Below are 15,855 nucleotides of genomic sequence, written 5' to 3' on the forward strand. Positions count from 1 at the left end.
AAAGAGGACATTGATTGTTTTCTTTAATTAGAATGCAAAAAAAGGTTTAACAATTATGTTATTTAACAAAAACTAATGATGGGAATAGAGATACAATAATAGGGAATCACGTTTTCTATGGATACAGTTTTACAAACTCAGTAAGCAGTAATGACTCAACGTTGCCACAATGTAGGGATTGTCAGTTATGATCATGCATTGCCTCTGACATGACAACTTCAGTACTTGTAGGACCTGCCTTTCAAACATTAGAGTAATATCAAACATCCTCAGAGTAAGTGGCTCATTCATATTTGATCCACCGTAGTAACCTGATCCTGTTATCGGGCGTGGGACAACAGCTTGCACAAATTTAGAATAAAAAAAGAATGTCCATGCAAGAAGACTTTGAACAAGGTATGATGGAGTTATTTCAGACATGAAAAGTGCCTGTTAATTATCTATTATGCTGGTCAGTTTTGCCAAAGCACAGCCCCCACACAACTAGAGGGATATCTTCAACCGCCAACTTACCATCCTGAGACAAGGCCGAGAATAGCCCACAAAGATCTCCGCCACGGCACAAACCAAGGGGGGGGGGGGCCAACCCAGACAGGAAGACCACGTCAGTGACTAAACCCACTCAAGTGACGCACCCCTCCTAGGGACGGCATGGAAGAGCACCAGTAAGCCAGTGACTCAGCCCCTGTATTAGGGTTAGAGGCAGAGAATCCCAGTGGAAAGAGGGGAACCGGCCAGGCAGAGACAGCAAGTTGCTCCAGAGCCTTTCCGTTCACCTTCACACTCCTGGGCCAGACTACACTCAATCATAGGACCTACTGAAGAGATGAGTCTCCAGTAAAGACTTAAAGGTCGAGACCGACTCTGCGTCTCTCACATGGGTAGGCAGACCATTCCATAAAAATGGAGCTCTATAGGAGAAAGCCCTGCCTCCAGTTGTTTGCTTAGAAATTCTAAGGACAATTAGGAGGCCTGCGTCTTGTGACCGTAGTGTGCGTGTAGGTATGTACGGCAGGACCATTGTGGAAAGCTGGGTAGGAGCAAGTCCATGTAATGCTGTGAAGGTTAGCAGCAGAATCTTGAAATCAGCACTTGCCTTAACAGTAAGCCAGTGTAGGGAGACTAGCATGATCAAATTTTTTGGTTCTAGTCAGGATTCTAACAGCCGTATTTAGCACTAACTGAAGTTTATTTAGTGCTTTATCCGGGTAGCTGGAAAGTAGAGCATTACAGTAGTCCAACCTAGAAGTAACAAAAGCATGGATTCATTTTTCTGCATCATTTTTGGACATAAAGTTTCAGATTATTGCAATGTTTCGTAGATGGGGAAAAAAGCTGTCCTTGAAACAGTCTTGATATGTTCTTCAAAAGAGAGATGAGGGTCCAGAGTAACGCAGAGGTCCTTCAGTTTTATTTGAGACAACTGTACAGCCATTAAGATTAATTGTCAGATTCAACAGAAGATCTCTTTGTTTCTTGGGACCTAGAACAAGCATCTGTTTTGTCCGAGTTTAAAAGTAAAAAGTTTGCAGCCATCCACTTCCTTATGCCTGAAACACAGGCTTCTAACGAGAGCAATTTTGGGGCTTCACTATGTTTCATTGAAATGTATAGCCGTTTGTCATCCGCATATCAGTGAAAGTTAACATTATGTTTTCGAATGACAACCCCAAGAGGTAAAATATATAGTGAAAACAATAGTGGTCCTAAAACGGAACCTTGAGGAACACCGAAATTTACAGTTGATTTGTCAGAGGACAAACCATTCACAGAGACAAACTGATATCTTTCCCGACAGATAAGATCTAAACCAGGCCAGAACTTGTCTGTGTAGACCAATTTGGGTTTCCAATCTCTCCAAATGAATGTGGTGATCGATGGTATCAATAGCAGCACTAAGGTCGAGCAGCATGAGGACAGATGCAGAGCCTCGGTCTGACACCATTAAAAGGTAATTTACCATCTTCACAAGTGCAGTCTCAGTGCTAGGATGGGGTCTAAAACCAGAATGAAGCATTTCGTATACATTGTTTGTCTTCAGGAAGGCAGTGAGTTGCTGCGCAACATCTTTTTCTAAAATGCTTGAGAGGAATGGAAGATTCCATATAGGCTGATAGTTTCTTATATTTTATGGGTCAAGGTTTGGCTTTTTCAAGAGAGGCTTTATTACTGACACTTTTAGTGAGTTTGGTACACATCGGTGGATAGAGAGCCGTTTATTATGTTCAACATAGGAGGGCCAAGCACAGGAAGCAGCTCTTTCAGTAGTTTAGTTGGAATATGGTCCAGTATGCAGCTTGAAGGTTTAGAGGCCATGATTATTTTCATCATTGTGTCAAGAGATATAGTACTAAAACACTTGAGTGTCTTCCTTTATCCTAGGTCCTGGTAGAGTTGTGCAGACTCAGGACAACGGAGCTTTGGAGGAATACACAGATTTAAAGAGTCCGTAATTTGCTTTCTAATGATCATGATCTTTTCCTCAACGAAGTTCATGAATTTATTACTGCTGAAGTGAAAGCCATCCTCTCTTAGGGAATGCTGCTTTTTAGTTAGCTTTGCGACAGTAACAAAAATACATTTTGGATTGTTCTTATTTTCCTCAATTAAGTTGGAAAAATAGGATGATCGAGCAGCAGTGATGCTGCACGGTACTGTCTTTCCAAGCTAGTCGGAAGACTTCCAGTTTGGTGTGGCGCCAATTCCGTTCCAATTTTCTGAAGCTTGCTTCAGAGCTCTGGTATTCTGTATACCAGGGAGCTAGTTTCTTATGACAAATGTTTTTCGTTTTTAGATGAAACTGCATCTAGGGTATTGCGCACGGTTAAATTGAGTTCCTCAGTTAGGTGGTCAACTGTTTTTTGTCCTCTGACGTCCTTGGGTAGGCAGAGGGAGACTGGAAGGGCATCAAGGAATCTTTGGGTTGTCTGAGAATTTATAGTAGAGGTCGACCGATTATGATTTTTCAACACCTATACCGATACAGATTATTGGAGGACCAAAAAAGGCCGATACCGATTAAATCTGACAATTTTTAAAAAATGACAATAAATGACAATTACAACAATATTGAATGAACACTTATTTTAATTTAATATAATACATCAATTAAATCAATTTAGCCTCAAATAAATAATGAAACATGTTCAATTTGGTTTAAATAATGCAAAAACAAAGCATTGGAGAAGAAAGTAAAAGTGCAATATGTGCCATGTAAGAAAGCTAACGTTTAAGTTCCTTGCTCAGAACATGAGAACATATGAAAGCTGGTGGTTCTTTTTAACATGAGTCTTCAATATTCCCAGGTAAGAAGTTTTAGGTTGTAGTTATTATAGGACTATTTTCCTCTATACCATTTGTATTTCATTAACCTTTGACTAATTGATGTTCTTATAGGCACTTTAGTATTGCCAGTGTAACAGTATAGCTTCCGTCCCTCTCCTCGCTCCTCCCTGGGCTCGAACCAGGAACACAACGACAACAGCCACCCTCGAAGCAGCGTTACCCATGCAGAGCAAGGGGAACAACCACTCCAAGTCTCAGAGTGAGTGATGTTTGAAACACTATTAGCGCGCACCCCGCTAACTAGCTAGCCATTTCACATCGGTTACACCAGCCTCATCTCGGGAGTTGATAGGCTTGAAGTCATAAACAGTGCAATGCTTGACCCACAACGAAGAGCTGCTGGCAAAACGCACGAAAGTGCTGTTTGAATGAATGCTTATGAGCCTGCTGCTGCCTACCACCGCTCAGTCAGATGCTTGTATGCTCAGTCAGATTATATGCAACGCAGGACACGCTAGATAAACTAGTAATATCATCAACCATGTGTAGTTAACTAGGCAGTCAGTCTCCTTGTGGAGTGCAACGAAAGGTGGTTATAGCGTTGGACTAGTTAAATGTAAGGTTGCAAGATTGGATCCCCCGAGCTGACAAGGTGAAAATCTGTCGTTCTGCCCCTGAACGAGGCAGTTAACCCACAGTTCCTAGGCCTTCATTGAAAATAAGAATGTGTTCTTAACTGACTTGCCTAGTTAAATAAATAAAAATAATCGGCCAAATCGGTGTCCAAAAATACCGATTTACGATTGTTATGAAAACTTGATTTCGGCCCTAATTAAAATCGGCCACTTCCGATTAATCGGTCGACCTCTAACTTATAGCACGACTTTTGATACTCCTTGGTTGGGATCTGAGCAGATTATTTGTTGCGATTGCAAACGTAATAAAATGGTGGTCCGATAGTCCAGGATTATGAGGAAAAAAATTAAGATCCACAACATTTATTCCATGGGACAAAACTAGGTCCAGAATATGACTGTGGCAGTGAGTAGGTCCAGAGACATGTTGGACAAAACCCACTGAGTCGATGATGGCTCCGAAAGCCTTTTGGAGTGGGTCTGTGGACTTTTCCATGTGAATATTAAAGTCACCAAAAATTTGAATATTTTCTGCTATGACTACAATGTCCGATAGGAATTCAGGGAACTCAGTGAGGAACGCTGTATATGGCCCAGGAGGCCTGTAAACAGTAGCTATAAAAAGTGATTGAGTAGGCTGCATAGATTTCATGACTAGAAGCTCAAAAGACGAAAACTTAGTTGTTGTTTTTTGTAAATTGAAATTTGCTATCGTAAATAATAGCAACACCTCCGCCTTTGCGGGATGCACGGGGGATATGGTCACTAGTGTAACCAGGAGGTGAGGCCTCATTTAACACAGTAAATTCATCAGGTTTAAGCCATGTTTCAGTCAGGCCAATCACATCAAGATCATGATCAGTGATTAGTTCATTGACTATATCTGCCTTTGAAGTGAGGGATCTAACATTAAGTAGCCCTATTTTGAGATATGAGATATCACAATCTCTTTCAATAATGGCTGGAATGGAGGTCTTTATTCTAGTGAGATTGCTAAAGCGAACACCGCCATGTTTAGTTTTGCCCAACCTAAGTCAGACTCCACTAAGCTGGCAGGCTGGCTAATAGCCTGCTGCCTGGCCTGCACCCTATTTCATTGTGGAGCTAGAGGAGTTAGAGCCCTGTCTATGGTCGTAGATAAGATGAGAGCACCCCTCCAGCTAGGATGGAGTCCGTCACTCCTCAACAGGCCAGTCTTGGTCCTGTTTGTGGGTGAGTCCCAGAAAGAGGGCCAACTATCTACAAATTCTATATTTTGGGAGGGGCAGTAAAACAGTTTTCAACCAGCGATTGAGTTGTGAGACTCTGCTGTAGAGCTCATCACTCCCCCTAACTGGGAGGGGGCCAGAGACAATTACTCGATGCCGACGTATCTTTGCTGATTTACACGCTGAAGCTATGTTCGGCTTGGTGACCTCTGACTGTTTCATCCTAACATCGTTGGTGCCGACACGGATAACAATTTCTCTATACTCTCTACACTCGCTAGTTTTAGCTTTAGCCAGCACCATCTTCAGATTAGCCTTAACGTCGGTAGCCCTGCCCCTGGGTAAACAGTGTATGATCGCTGGATGATACATTTTAAGTCTAATACTGCGGGTAATGGAGTTGCCAATGACTAGGGTTTTCAATTTGTCAGAGCTAATGGTGGGAAGCTTCAGCTTCTCAGACCCCGTAAAGGGATAAGTAGAGATCAGGGAAGGCTCGGCCTCTGACTCCGACTCGCTGCTTAATGGGGAGAACCAGTTGAAAGTTTGTCGGCTAAATGAGAAACACCGGTTGAGCATTCCTACAGCATTTCCCTCCAGAAGCCATGAGAAAGTTGTCCGGCTGCGGGGACCGTGCGAGGGGATTTATACTAAGGTTACAATCTGTACTTACTGGTGGCACAGATGCTGTTTCATCCTTTCCTACACTGAAATTACCCTTGCCTAATGATTGCGTCTGAAGCTGGGCTTGCAGCACAGCTATCCTCGCTTTAAGGCGATCGTTCTCCTGTATATTATGAGTACAACGACTGCAATAGCCCTTATGCACATTCCATGATCAAACGTTTTAAATACACTTCCTATCGGTTTGGCAATTTCCGGTCAGTCTAGTCGAACCAGGGACCCTCTGCACACATCAACAACTGACACCCACGAAGCATCGTTACCCATCGCTCCACAAAAGCCACGGACCTTGCAGAGCAAGGGGAACAACTACTTCAGGTCTCAGAGCGAGTGACGTCACCGATTGAAACGCTATTAGCGCGCACCACCGCTAACTAGCTAGCCATTTCACATCGGTTACATTCACCCCCCTTTTGACCTCCTCATTTTCCGCAGCAACCACTAATCCGGGTCACGGCACCAATGTAACAGTATAGCTTTCGTCCGTCCCCTCGCCCCTACCCGGGCTCGAACTAGGGACCCTCTGCACACATCAACAGTCACCCTCGAAGCATCGTTACCCATGGGTGTCAGTTGTTGATGTGTGAGTAAGGAAATAATTCCAGACTGCTTGAAAATCTCCTTGTCACTCACAGATCCAGCACACAAGGATGACACAAAAGCGACAGCTCCATGTGGTGACATTCCCAACATGCCCTTAAAGGTACAGAGTGACTTGAAGGAAGAAAACACTTCACTCTGCAGTAGTAGTGAAGATGGTGTCTGGCAGCGGAGTTCAGTGCAGTCGATCACTACCTGGGTGTCTGGATAGTCCTTGAACTGGTAGGTGGGCTTTGATGGTTTTCTTGGGGATCCATATCCGTGCTGATCCAAGCAGACAGTAGAGGAAGTTGGCCCAAGAGATAATAATCCGGCTCACTGTCGATTGGTGGATGCTGAACCGGTGGGCTAAATCCTTCTGCTTCAGACCCAGCGACAGATGAGTCATAAACAAGAAGAACTCATCGATTGATGGCAGTGTCTGAACGTAAAGAAACCCATTTTAGTACAATAGTCCTTATATTCGGTCCATAACAAAAAGTAAATGATGTTTAACAATTACAGTAAGATCAAATATTATACTTTTAAGTATTTAATGAAGTTGTCCCTTACCGGTTTTCTTCGAATAACACTTGTTTCAGATGGATTGGTGTTTGTTCCAGTATTCTACCATTCCAGTGTTTTACTTGCTATATTGTATTTACCTTGCCACCATGGCCTTTTTTGCCTTTACCTCCCTTCTCACCTCATTTGCTCACATTGTATATAGACTTGTTTATACTGTATTATTGACTGTATGTTTGTTTTACTCCATGTGTAACTCTGTGTCGTTTTATCTGTCGAACTGCTTTGCTTTATCTTGGCCAGGTCGCAATTGTAAATGAGAACTTGTTCTCAACTTGCCTACCTGGTTAAATAAAGGTAAAATAAATAAATAAAAAATTGTGGCTCTTATAAACTTGGTCTCTGCTGCCCGCTCAATGAAGTGCCAGAAGGCCATCAGGTGGGTATAGCTTGCAAATCTAAAGATGGACCCAGAGTATTTGAATAACAAAAAAGCTCATTACTGTTATTGCCCATCTTCTCTAAGCCCTAGCACTATACATGACCTAGCTGCTATTGTAGCCTGTTTTCTTGTTACTGCAATTCGTACTGTAATTCACAGCAGCTATCATCACAGCAGTGAATTTGTTTTAAATGTTCTGTTATTTAACCTGGAAAGTGGACTAAGAACCAAATCTTATTTGAAGCAACGACCTGGGAGCATTTTTGGGGGTTAACTGAAAAATAATGTAAAGACAATACTTAGGCTAAGATATGCTAGCCCAGTATCAAATAACAATGAACATGTACTTAAAGGTAAGATGGACTTTAGGATAATAATACTAATAATTAATAGTAAATAATAATAATGCTGGATAATAATAAATTATTACTGTACCTTGTGTAAAAACGTATATCATCGTCAGATCCAGCAAATCGTTGTAGACCAAAGCCGCGTTGGGTGGTCAGTTTCTCCAGCTTGGCTCGAAGCTCCTCAATTTCTCTTACGTGCTCATGGATTGCCATTAGGGCCAGGGCCATGTCCAGGGCTGCGGGTTCAGGGACTGCACAGTAATCATGGGTCTGGATCGGATCAGAGACGGCACAGTCCATAGGCAGCGCACCTGGTTCTTCATCCCCCTCCGTCGGAGCAGGAGGTTTCAGTCTTCTTTCCCAAGCATCAGGTCTCTTTTTAATGTGCCAGTTCAACGCGAAGACAGTAGGAACAACACCTCTTTTTAGGTATTGTCGCCCCCCAATTTTCCCTCAACAAAGTCACTTTCGACTAAATGTGTACTACACACCTTTGTGTGTTTGGTGACAGTAAAGTTGTCACGACGTACTGCCACCAACCACCTTTTTCTGAGCTCTACATCGACCGGGAAACGATGGAAGCTCACAATACCATTACATTTGGAATAAACTGAACACGGAGGCACTGAACAATGTTCATTAGCACCTCCTTCTCGGGGCTGTAATTTAAACGTAGTCATTGCTAACTATTTCAGTCAGAGATGCATCGACGATAGCTAGTAAGCTAATGCTAAAAACAATAGCAGAACTCGCTCCGGAAGTCATCAACTCGAACGGAAGTAAATTAGAACGTTGGAGGCGGTATAATGCATAGAGCCTATTAGAAGGCATCATGTTAATGTTACTACTTAGCTTCGGCTGTTGGAAGTCCTGACGAACCATATCCAGATAAAACGTCCGGAGTAAAAACAGTTGAGTGAGGGAAAAAATAAAAATATAAACGGTAATTCAAAAGTAAAAACCGTAAAGTTCTCAGGTAGCAAAGTAAGGTTGGCAACAAAACGCACAGCAGCACGTAAACAAGTCTGCAAGTTGTGACCGGAAATGACGCTCAGGGATTCGACAAGACTCAACTAGTCTATTGTAGAATTCTATTGTAGTTGTTGATTTTAGAATACCTTCAATGCATCTGCAGTAATTCCTTGTCTAGCATTTCTGATTCACACTTTTGTATCAAGAATGTTTCATGCATGAAGAGAGATCAGCCATGTGAAGGGTTAATTCTGTTCCAGAGCACAGAGCAGCACTGGGTGGGGAGGAGCATGCAACGTCACTTTACTGAAGTGTGTAGACGTACTGTACGTTGCCCACACATGCAAACGGTCTCACACTCTTGTGGAAAATCTAAGACAGTAGCGATAAATCGGAGAAAGTGCCCACCCTCTTTCACACAGAGAAACAGGTGAGCACAGATTTACAGGGGCAGGTGAAGATGCATTCTAGTGTGTGAATTCTTGTATTCTAATGAATTCCTTTATTCTCCCGTTTTTGGCTACAGTACCTATGTTTAACTTTATTTTGTACATTTACTGATTTATACTGTATGTTGTATTTACTTTAATCAACATTGGTTAGTGTCTCTAAACGCCGTGTTGACAGTGGCACTAAAACTATCAAGAGCTGACTCTTTCCAGGAAATAATTTATAGTTCCACCTCTCTCTAGATATGGCTTCCTCCAGCAGTCTCCTGTCTGAAGAGCAGTTCCTGTGTTCTATATGTCTGGATGTGTTCACTGAGCCAGTCACCACTTCATGTGGACACAACTTTTGCATGGCCTGTATCAGAACGTACTGGAATAGCAAGGACCTGTACCAATGTCCACTGTGTCAGGAGAAATTCTCCAGACGGCCTACACTTCGTGTCAACACAACTTTCAGAGAGGTTGTAGAGAATTTTAAAAAGAGGAGAGAAAAAGGTAGACATGGGCCCCCTCCTAAACCTGGAAAAGTTGCCTGTGACGTCTGCACTGGGATGAAGCGCAAGGCCTTGAAGTCCTGCCTGGTGTGTCTGACCTCTTACTGTGAGACTCACCTGGAGCCTCATCAGATAGCCTCACCCTTAAAGAGACACAAACTGATCGACCCTGTGGAGAATCTGGAAGACAGGATGTGTAAGAAGCATGACAGACTCCTGGAGTTGTTCTGTAGGACTGACCAGACATGTGTGTGTCAGTTCTGCACTGAGGCAGACCACAAGACTCATGACACTGTCTCTATAGAGGAAGAGTGTGGAGAGAGGAAGGCTCAGCTGGGGAAAACTGAGGCGGAAGTGCAGCTGATTATCCAGGACCGACAGAAGAATGTTAAACAGATCAAACTCTCAGTAGATCTCAGCAAGAAGGATGCAAAGAGAGAGATAGAAAACACTGTACAAGTCTTTACTGCTCTGGTGCGCTCCATTGAGAAAAGCCAAGCTGAGCTTGTTGAGGTGATTGAGGAGAAGCAGAAAGCAGTAGAGAGGCAGGCTGAAGGGCTCATTAAAGATCTAGAGCAGGAAATCACTGAGCTACAGAGGAGAAGCACTGATCTGAGGCAGCTCTCACAGACTGAGGACCACCTCCAACTTCTCCAGAACTACCCATCACTAGTGCACAAACCTCCACCCACCAAGAACATGTCTGAGATCAGTGTTCACAGTGATCTCTGTGTGGGGACTGTGAGGAGAGCTGTGTCCCAGCTGGAGGAGATACTGAATAAAGAGATGGAGAAGCTGCCTGAAGTCAAACTGAAGAGGATTCAGCAGTATGCAGTGGATGTGACTCTGGACCCTGATACAGCACATCACAAACTCATCCTGTCTGAGGATGGGAAACAAGTGAGAACTGGAGACGCACCACATAATCGTCCTGACAATCCAAAAAGGTTTGACGGTCATCGATTTGTCCTTGGAAAGGTTGGCTTCTCAACAGGGAGATTTTACTATGAGGTGATTGTTAAGGGGAAGGCTAGATGGAATTTAGGAGTGGTCAGAGAGTCCATAGACAGGAAGGGGATTATTATACTGAGACCTGAGGATGGACTCTGGACTGTGTCCCGAAGGGACGTAAATGTGTACGTTAGCTGGATCTTCCCCCCTGTCCTCCTCTCCCTGAGAAAGAAGCCCCAGAAGGTGGGGGTGTTTGTGGACTATGAGGAGGGTCTGGTCTCCTTTTATGATGTGGAGGCCAGGTCTCATATCTCATCTTACACTGGCTGCACCTTTACAGAGAAACTCTTTCCATACTTCGGCCCCTCTGATAACGATGATGGTCAAAACTCAGCCCCTCTCATCATCTCTCCTGTCAATCACACACACTGATTAAACAACGGAAAGGGAATGGATCATTCATTAATTGCCTTAATAAATCATTAAATATATCAATTTAGAAATTGTTATATTTAGTCAGTTGACATGACACATGATTATATTTTCCATGGATGTCCTCTGAAATCTCATCATCAAATGAAAAGTGAAACCTCTTTACTCTGTTATTACTGCGAGAGGGGTGGTCCGAAATAGGGGAGGGTTGTCAAACCTTTTTTTATTGCTTTGGGGATGGTCGTGTGTTTTCTTTTGGGGGGGGTAGTGCAATTTTTCCTCGTTTACATTCACCATTCTGCTCGTATTCTCCCTATATACAATGACTTACTTTTGATATTACCCTAATACAGTTTTGAAACGTTTGGGAAATTTGGTATGGTTTGTCTATTTTTAAGCTATAGCTACTGCAGGCCTTTGATATGATGGAAGTGCGCCCGGGCTTTTCAATTGATTTCGACAGTTGAATTTGAGGTGAGGAAGACTTTCATGCCAACCAGAGTTACCCCTATAATCTAACAATATAATGCTCATCTTTATACAAAATATTTGGATCGAAAATCTACTTATTACCCTCCTTTGGTACATCTATTTCTGTATAACAGACGCGGTAGCCATCTGACATAAAGAGATGCCCTAATACCAGCAGCCCCAAACTTCTAAAGAATAAGCTACCAGCCAAACAAGCTGGTAAGAATTGCACTTAAACTCCCCCCTCATATTTGTCTGGATGTTGAAAATGTTTTGTCTATCTTTGTAATATGTCTATATCTATGTCATTATATATGTACATGTAGTTATGGAAATAAGTCCCTGACTTTATTGTTCAATCCCGCTCACTTTAAAAAATCTTTGTTTATGTTGTTGTTCATATTACAACAATTATGATAATTGTGTTGTTTGGTGTATAACATGATAATTCATATGCCTTGCCAGCGTGATATATACAGTGGGGCAAAAAAGTATTTAGTCAGCCACATATTGCGCAAGTTCTCCCTCTTAAAAATATGTCATTTTCATCATAGGTACACTTAAACTATGACAGACAAAATGAGGAAAAAGAATCCAGAAAATCACATCGTAGGATTTTTTATGAATTTATTTGCAAATTATGGTGGGAAAAAAGTATTTGGTCAATAACAAAAGTTTATCTCCATACTTTGTTATATACCCTTTGTTGGCAATGACAGAGGTCAAACGTTTTCTGTAAATCTTTTTCACAAACTGTTGCTGGGATTTTGGCCCATTCCTCCATGCAGATCTCCTCTAGAGCAGTGATGTTTTGGGGCTGTTGCTGGGCAACACGGACTTTCAACTCCCTCCAAAGATTTTCTATGGGGTTGAGATCTGGAGACTGGCTAGGCCACTCCAGGACCTTGAAATGCTTCTTACGAAGCCACTCCTTCGTTGCCCGGGCGGTGTGTTTGGGATCATTGTCATGCTGAAAGACCCAGCCTTGTTTCATCTTCAATGCCCTTGCTGATGGAAGGAGGTTTTCACTCAAGATCTCACAATACATGGCCCCATTCATTCTTTCCTTTACACGGATCAGTCGTCCTGGTCCCTTTGCAGAAAAACAGCCCCAAAGCATGATGTTTCCACCCCCATGCTTCACAGTAGGTATGGTGTTCTTTGGATGCAACTCAGCATTCTTTATCCTCCAAACACGACAAGTTGAGTTTTTACCAAAAAGTTATATTTTGGTTTCATCTAACCATATGACATTCTCCCAATCTTCTTCTGGATCATCCAAATGCTCTCTAGCAAACTTCAGACGGACACGTCTGGCACTGCAGGATTTGAGTCCCTGTCGGCGTAGTGTGTTACTGATGGTAGGCTTTGTTACTTTGGTCCCAGCTCTCTGCAGGTCATTCACTAGGTCCCCCCGTGCGGTTCTGGGATTTTTGCTCACCGTTCTTGTGATCATTTTGACCCCACGGGGTGAGATCTTGCGTGGAGCCCCAGATCGAGGGAGATTATCAGTGGTCTTGTATGTCTTCCATTTCCTAATAATTGCTCCCACAGTTGATTTCTTCAAACCAAGCTGCTTACCTATTGCAGATTCAGTCTTCCCAGCCTGGTGCAGGTCTACAATTTTGTTTCTGGTGTCCTTTGACAGCTCTTTGGTCTTGGCCATAGTGGAGTTTGGAGTGTGACTGTTTGAGGTTGTGGACATGTGTCTTTTATACTGATAACAAGTTCAAACAGGTGCCATTAATACAGATAACGAGTGGAGGACAGAGGAGCCTCTTAAAGAAGAAGTTACAGGTCTGTGAGAGCCAGAAATCTTGCTTGTTTGTAGGTGACCAAATACTTATTTTCCACCATAATTTGCAAATAAATTCATAAAAAATCCTACAATGTGATTTTCTGGATTTTTTTCTTCTCATTTTGTCTGTCTTAGTTGAAGTGTACCTATGATGAAAATTACAGGCCTCTCTCATCTTTTTAAGTGGGAGAACTTGCACAATTGGTGCAAGTTTGCCCCACTGTATATCCCACTACCCTATCACATGGAAACACCAGCAGGATCACTGGCATAAGGGGGCGAGTAGTACCTTCCTTTGTAAGTTCTAAATAGACAGTACACAGATAGGTCCCTGTGCTGAATGAAATAGCGTCTGATTCCTCTGGCCGTGTAGAACTAAGACAGGGAATGCAACACAGAACCAGTGTCTACTGAGTAATCCACATAGATGTGCACCCGATCATAGGCAGTTCATTCTCAATTACTGTCACGTCAATTGTCTTTCAAAACGTGGTGTCGCTGTCATCTTTCAAATAAACACAACCAAGATATGTATGTGCAAGACATATTTTATTTCAAGGCAATAGATATATACAGTTGGCTGATAGAAAAGTAGAAAAGGGTAGGTACAAAAGGGTATACACATTACTCAGGTGTAATATGGTTGATTAATGTAAGGTGTAAAATCGTACACACGTGAAATTGGTAACAATATACAAACATCATTGCTCTACTTTAAAAGAAACTGTAATACTCTATGGTTGTGTACACGCGAGTGAGACCAATACCATCTTCGCCACTGTTGTGGTAGGATCTAAACTCCTCAACAATATCGATGTAATTACCTCCGGAATTACCATCTGAGGGGCATGTGAACATGTTATTGGCATTCCTGCCAATGAAGCAGTAACTGCTATCATCTTTGGCCCGTTGCTGGGCCAGGTGAGGTGTTACTGTTTCCATCCCAATCCCGGAGGCCAACAAAGCTATGACATGGACCAAAATAGCACCTTCACTGGGTTTACAATCTAACACAAGGTTAAGCCGCCTGTCTTGTGGTGACACGTACTGAGCTGTAAACCACCCACAAAGATAGAATACCATTCTTCTAAACTATGCTCGAGGTGAGGTTTCTCAGTGTGTTGCCAACAACTGTGACTACCTTAGACTGCCCTCTCCTGGGCAACGAAGTGCAGCACATAGTCAAAACGATCAGTTTCTTCAAGACAAAACGGCACCAATGAAACCTGTAGTCATCAGGTCCGATCAGCTTCTCCGTTCTGGGAAGGGGACGGGTTCCCACCACAACGTGATCCCAGAACCCAGGTACATGGGGTATGCAGACATATCTGTAGGCCACCTCTTCTGGCATTGCTTCGTTTACCCAGTACCTGAAGGACATGGTGTCATTCACTGTGATGAGATGGTTGAACGCTGCGTGGGAAGAGAACACTGTCAGTCCAGCTACATTATCAGGGCTATTCATAGTAGTATAACATAGACATAGAGAGATATATCTATAAATGGTAATATACATACCTCTTTTCAGGGTGTCAACTCCAGGGGATTGCTCCTCATTCATAATCAGCTGCAAATGGACGTTGACCTCCTTGTCAGTCTTGAACATATCATCTATGTTGAGTTCCAGATCCCAGTCTCCTACATTCTCCAGAGCAGGGCCATTTTCAAGGGTGTTGGCTGTGGTGCTTACAGCGGCCCTTGTGGACGATATATTGTGTAGGCGGCAACCACTTTGTTCACTGTAGCACAGTGTGCACAATACACAGCCGCCAGCACATTGCATGGGCCTGTTCAGCTGAATCGAGTAGTTGTTACAGATGAACGCTCTGTTGAACTTCTTTTTTACATGTGCCGCATATAATCAACTGTTTCACCACAGGGATTATCATCGCAATGGACGACACGGTAGCCCCGTCTCTGTCCAGGTTATATCGGCTGGGACCAGGCACGGGTTCTTCATAGGTGACAGCCGCTTCGGATTGTGGTGGTGTGGGGAACAATGTCCTTTGCGACTGTAAAGATGTCACTGGCTTGAGTTTGCACACGTTGAACCCGTGTGTATATCAACAGTCTGCTGTGACGTTTCAGGAACTTGAGATGCTGGTTGTTCGGGATGTAGGACCCGGGCCTCCTGCTGCGGTCTAGGCACTTGATGAAATGTTTCCAGATGCACCTCAACCTGCTGGGTCTCTAGAGGCTGTGCCGACTGTTGTTCTTGTTGAAATACATATTCACCACAGACCCTCTCAAGAGCTAACATGGAGTTGTCTGGGTACCCGAGAGGGTCCATGTCACCAATACAGGCATTGAAGGCGTTGAGTTCCACATCTGTAGGCTGGGTTACCACATTAGAGATGGCGCTTGAAGGTGGTATCATAGTGGGAAGGGGATCGGTTGTAGCAGAAAATATTGAACCTGGACAAGAGTCAACGTTCAACTGTGGCCATACTGAAATGCGGCTCGGGATGCATAGATTTGAGACACTTCACACTCTTGAAAGGCGTTTGCATATTCCACATCGGTTAGCATATCATCCGGAACTCTCTCGGTACCCCTGTAACACAAGGCAGAAACAAGTCA

General features: G+C 43.2%; 1 protein-coding gene across 1 annotated transcript; it reads left to right on the forward strand.

Annotated features, from left to right (window-relative positions):
- Window positions 1-8,485: 8,485 nt before the first annotated feature.
- On the forward strand, window positions 8,486-13,806 carry LOC139418858 (E3 ubiquitin-protein ligase TRIM21-like). The gene is made up of 3 exons (XM_071168614.1): window positions 8,486-9,110; window positions 9,373-11,995; window positions 13,440-13,806. The coding sequence occupies exon 2, from the start codon at window positions 9,375-9,377 to the stop codon at window positions 11,004-11,006; it is 1,632 nt and encodes a 543-aa protein (XP_071024715.1). The 5' UTR covers window positions 8,486-9,110; window positions 9,373-9,374; the 3' UTR covers window positions 11,007-11,995; window positions 13,440-13,806.
- Window positions 13,807-15,855: the final 2,049 nt, after the last annotated feature.

The sequence above is a fragment of the Oncorhynchus clarkii genome, chromosome 10 (genome assembly GCF_045791955.1).
Source record: "Oncorhynchus clarkii lewisi isolate Uvic-CL-2024 chromosome 10, UVic_Ocla_1.0, whole genome shotgun sequence".
Classification (NCBI taxonomy): domain Eukaryota; kingdom Metazoa; phylum Chordata; class Actinopteri; order Salmoniformes; family Salmonidae; genus Oncorhynchus; species Oncorhynchus clarkii.

Bases quoted from the DNA above. Each gene is read 5' to 3' on its own strand.
- LOC139418858 (XM_071168614.1), top strand. From the start codon at position 9,375: ATGGCTTCCTCCAGCAGTCTCCTGTCTGAAGAGCAGTTCCTGTGTTCT.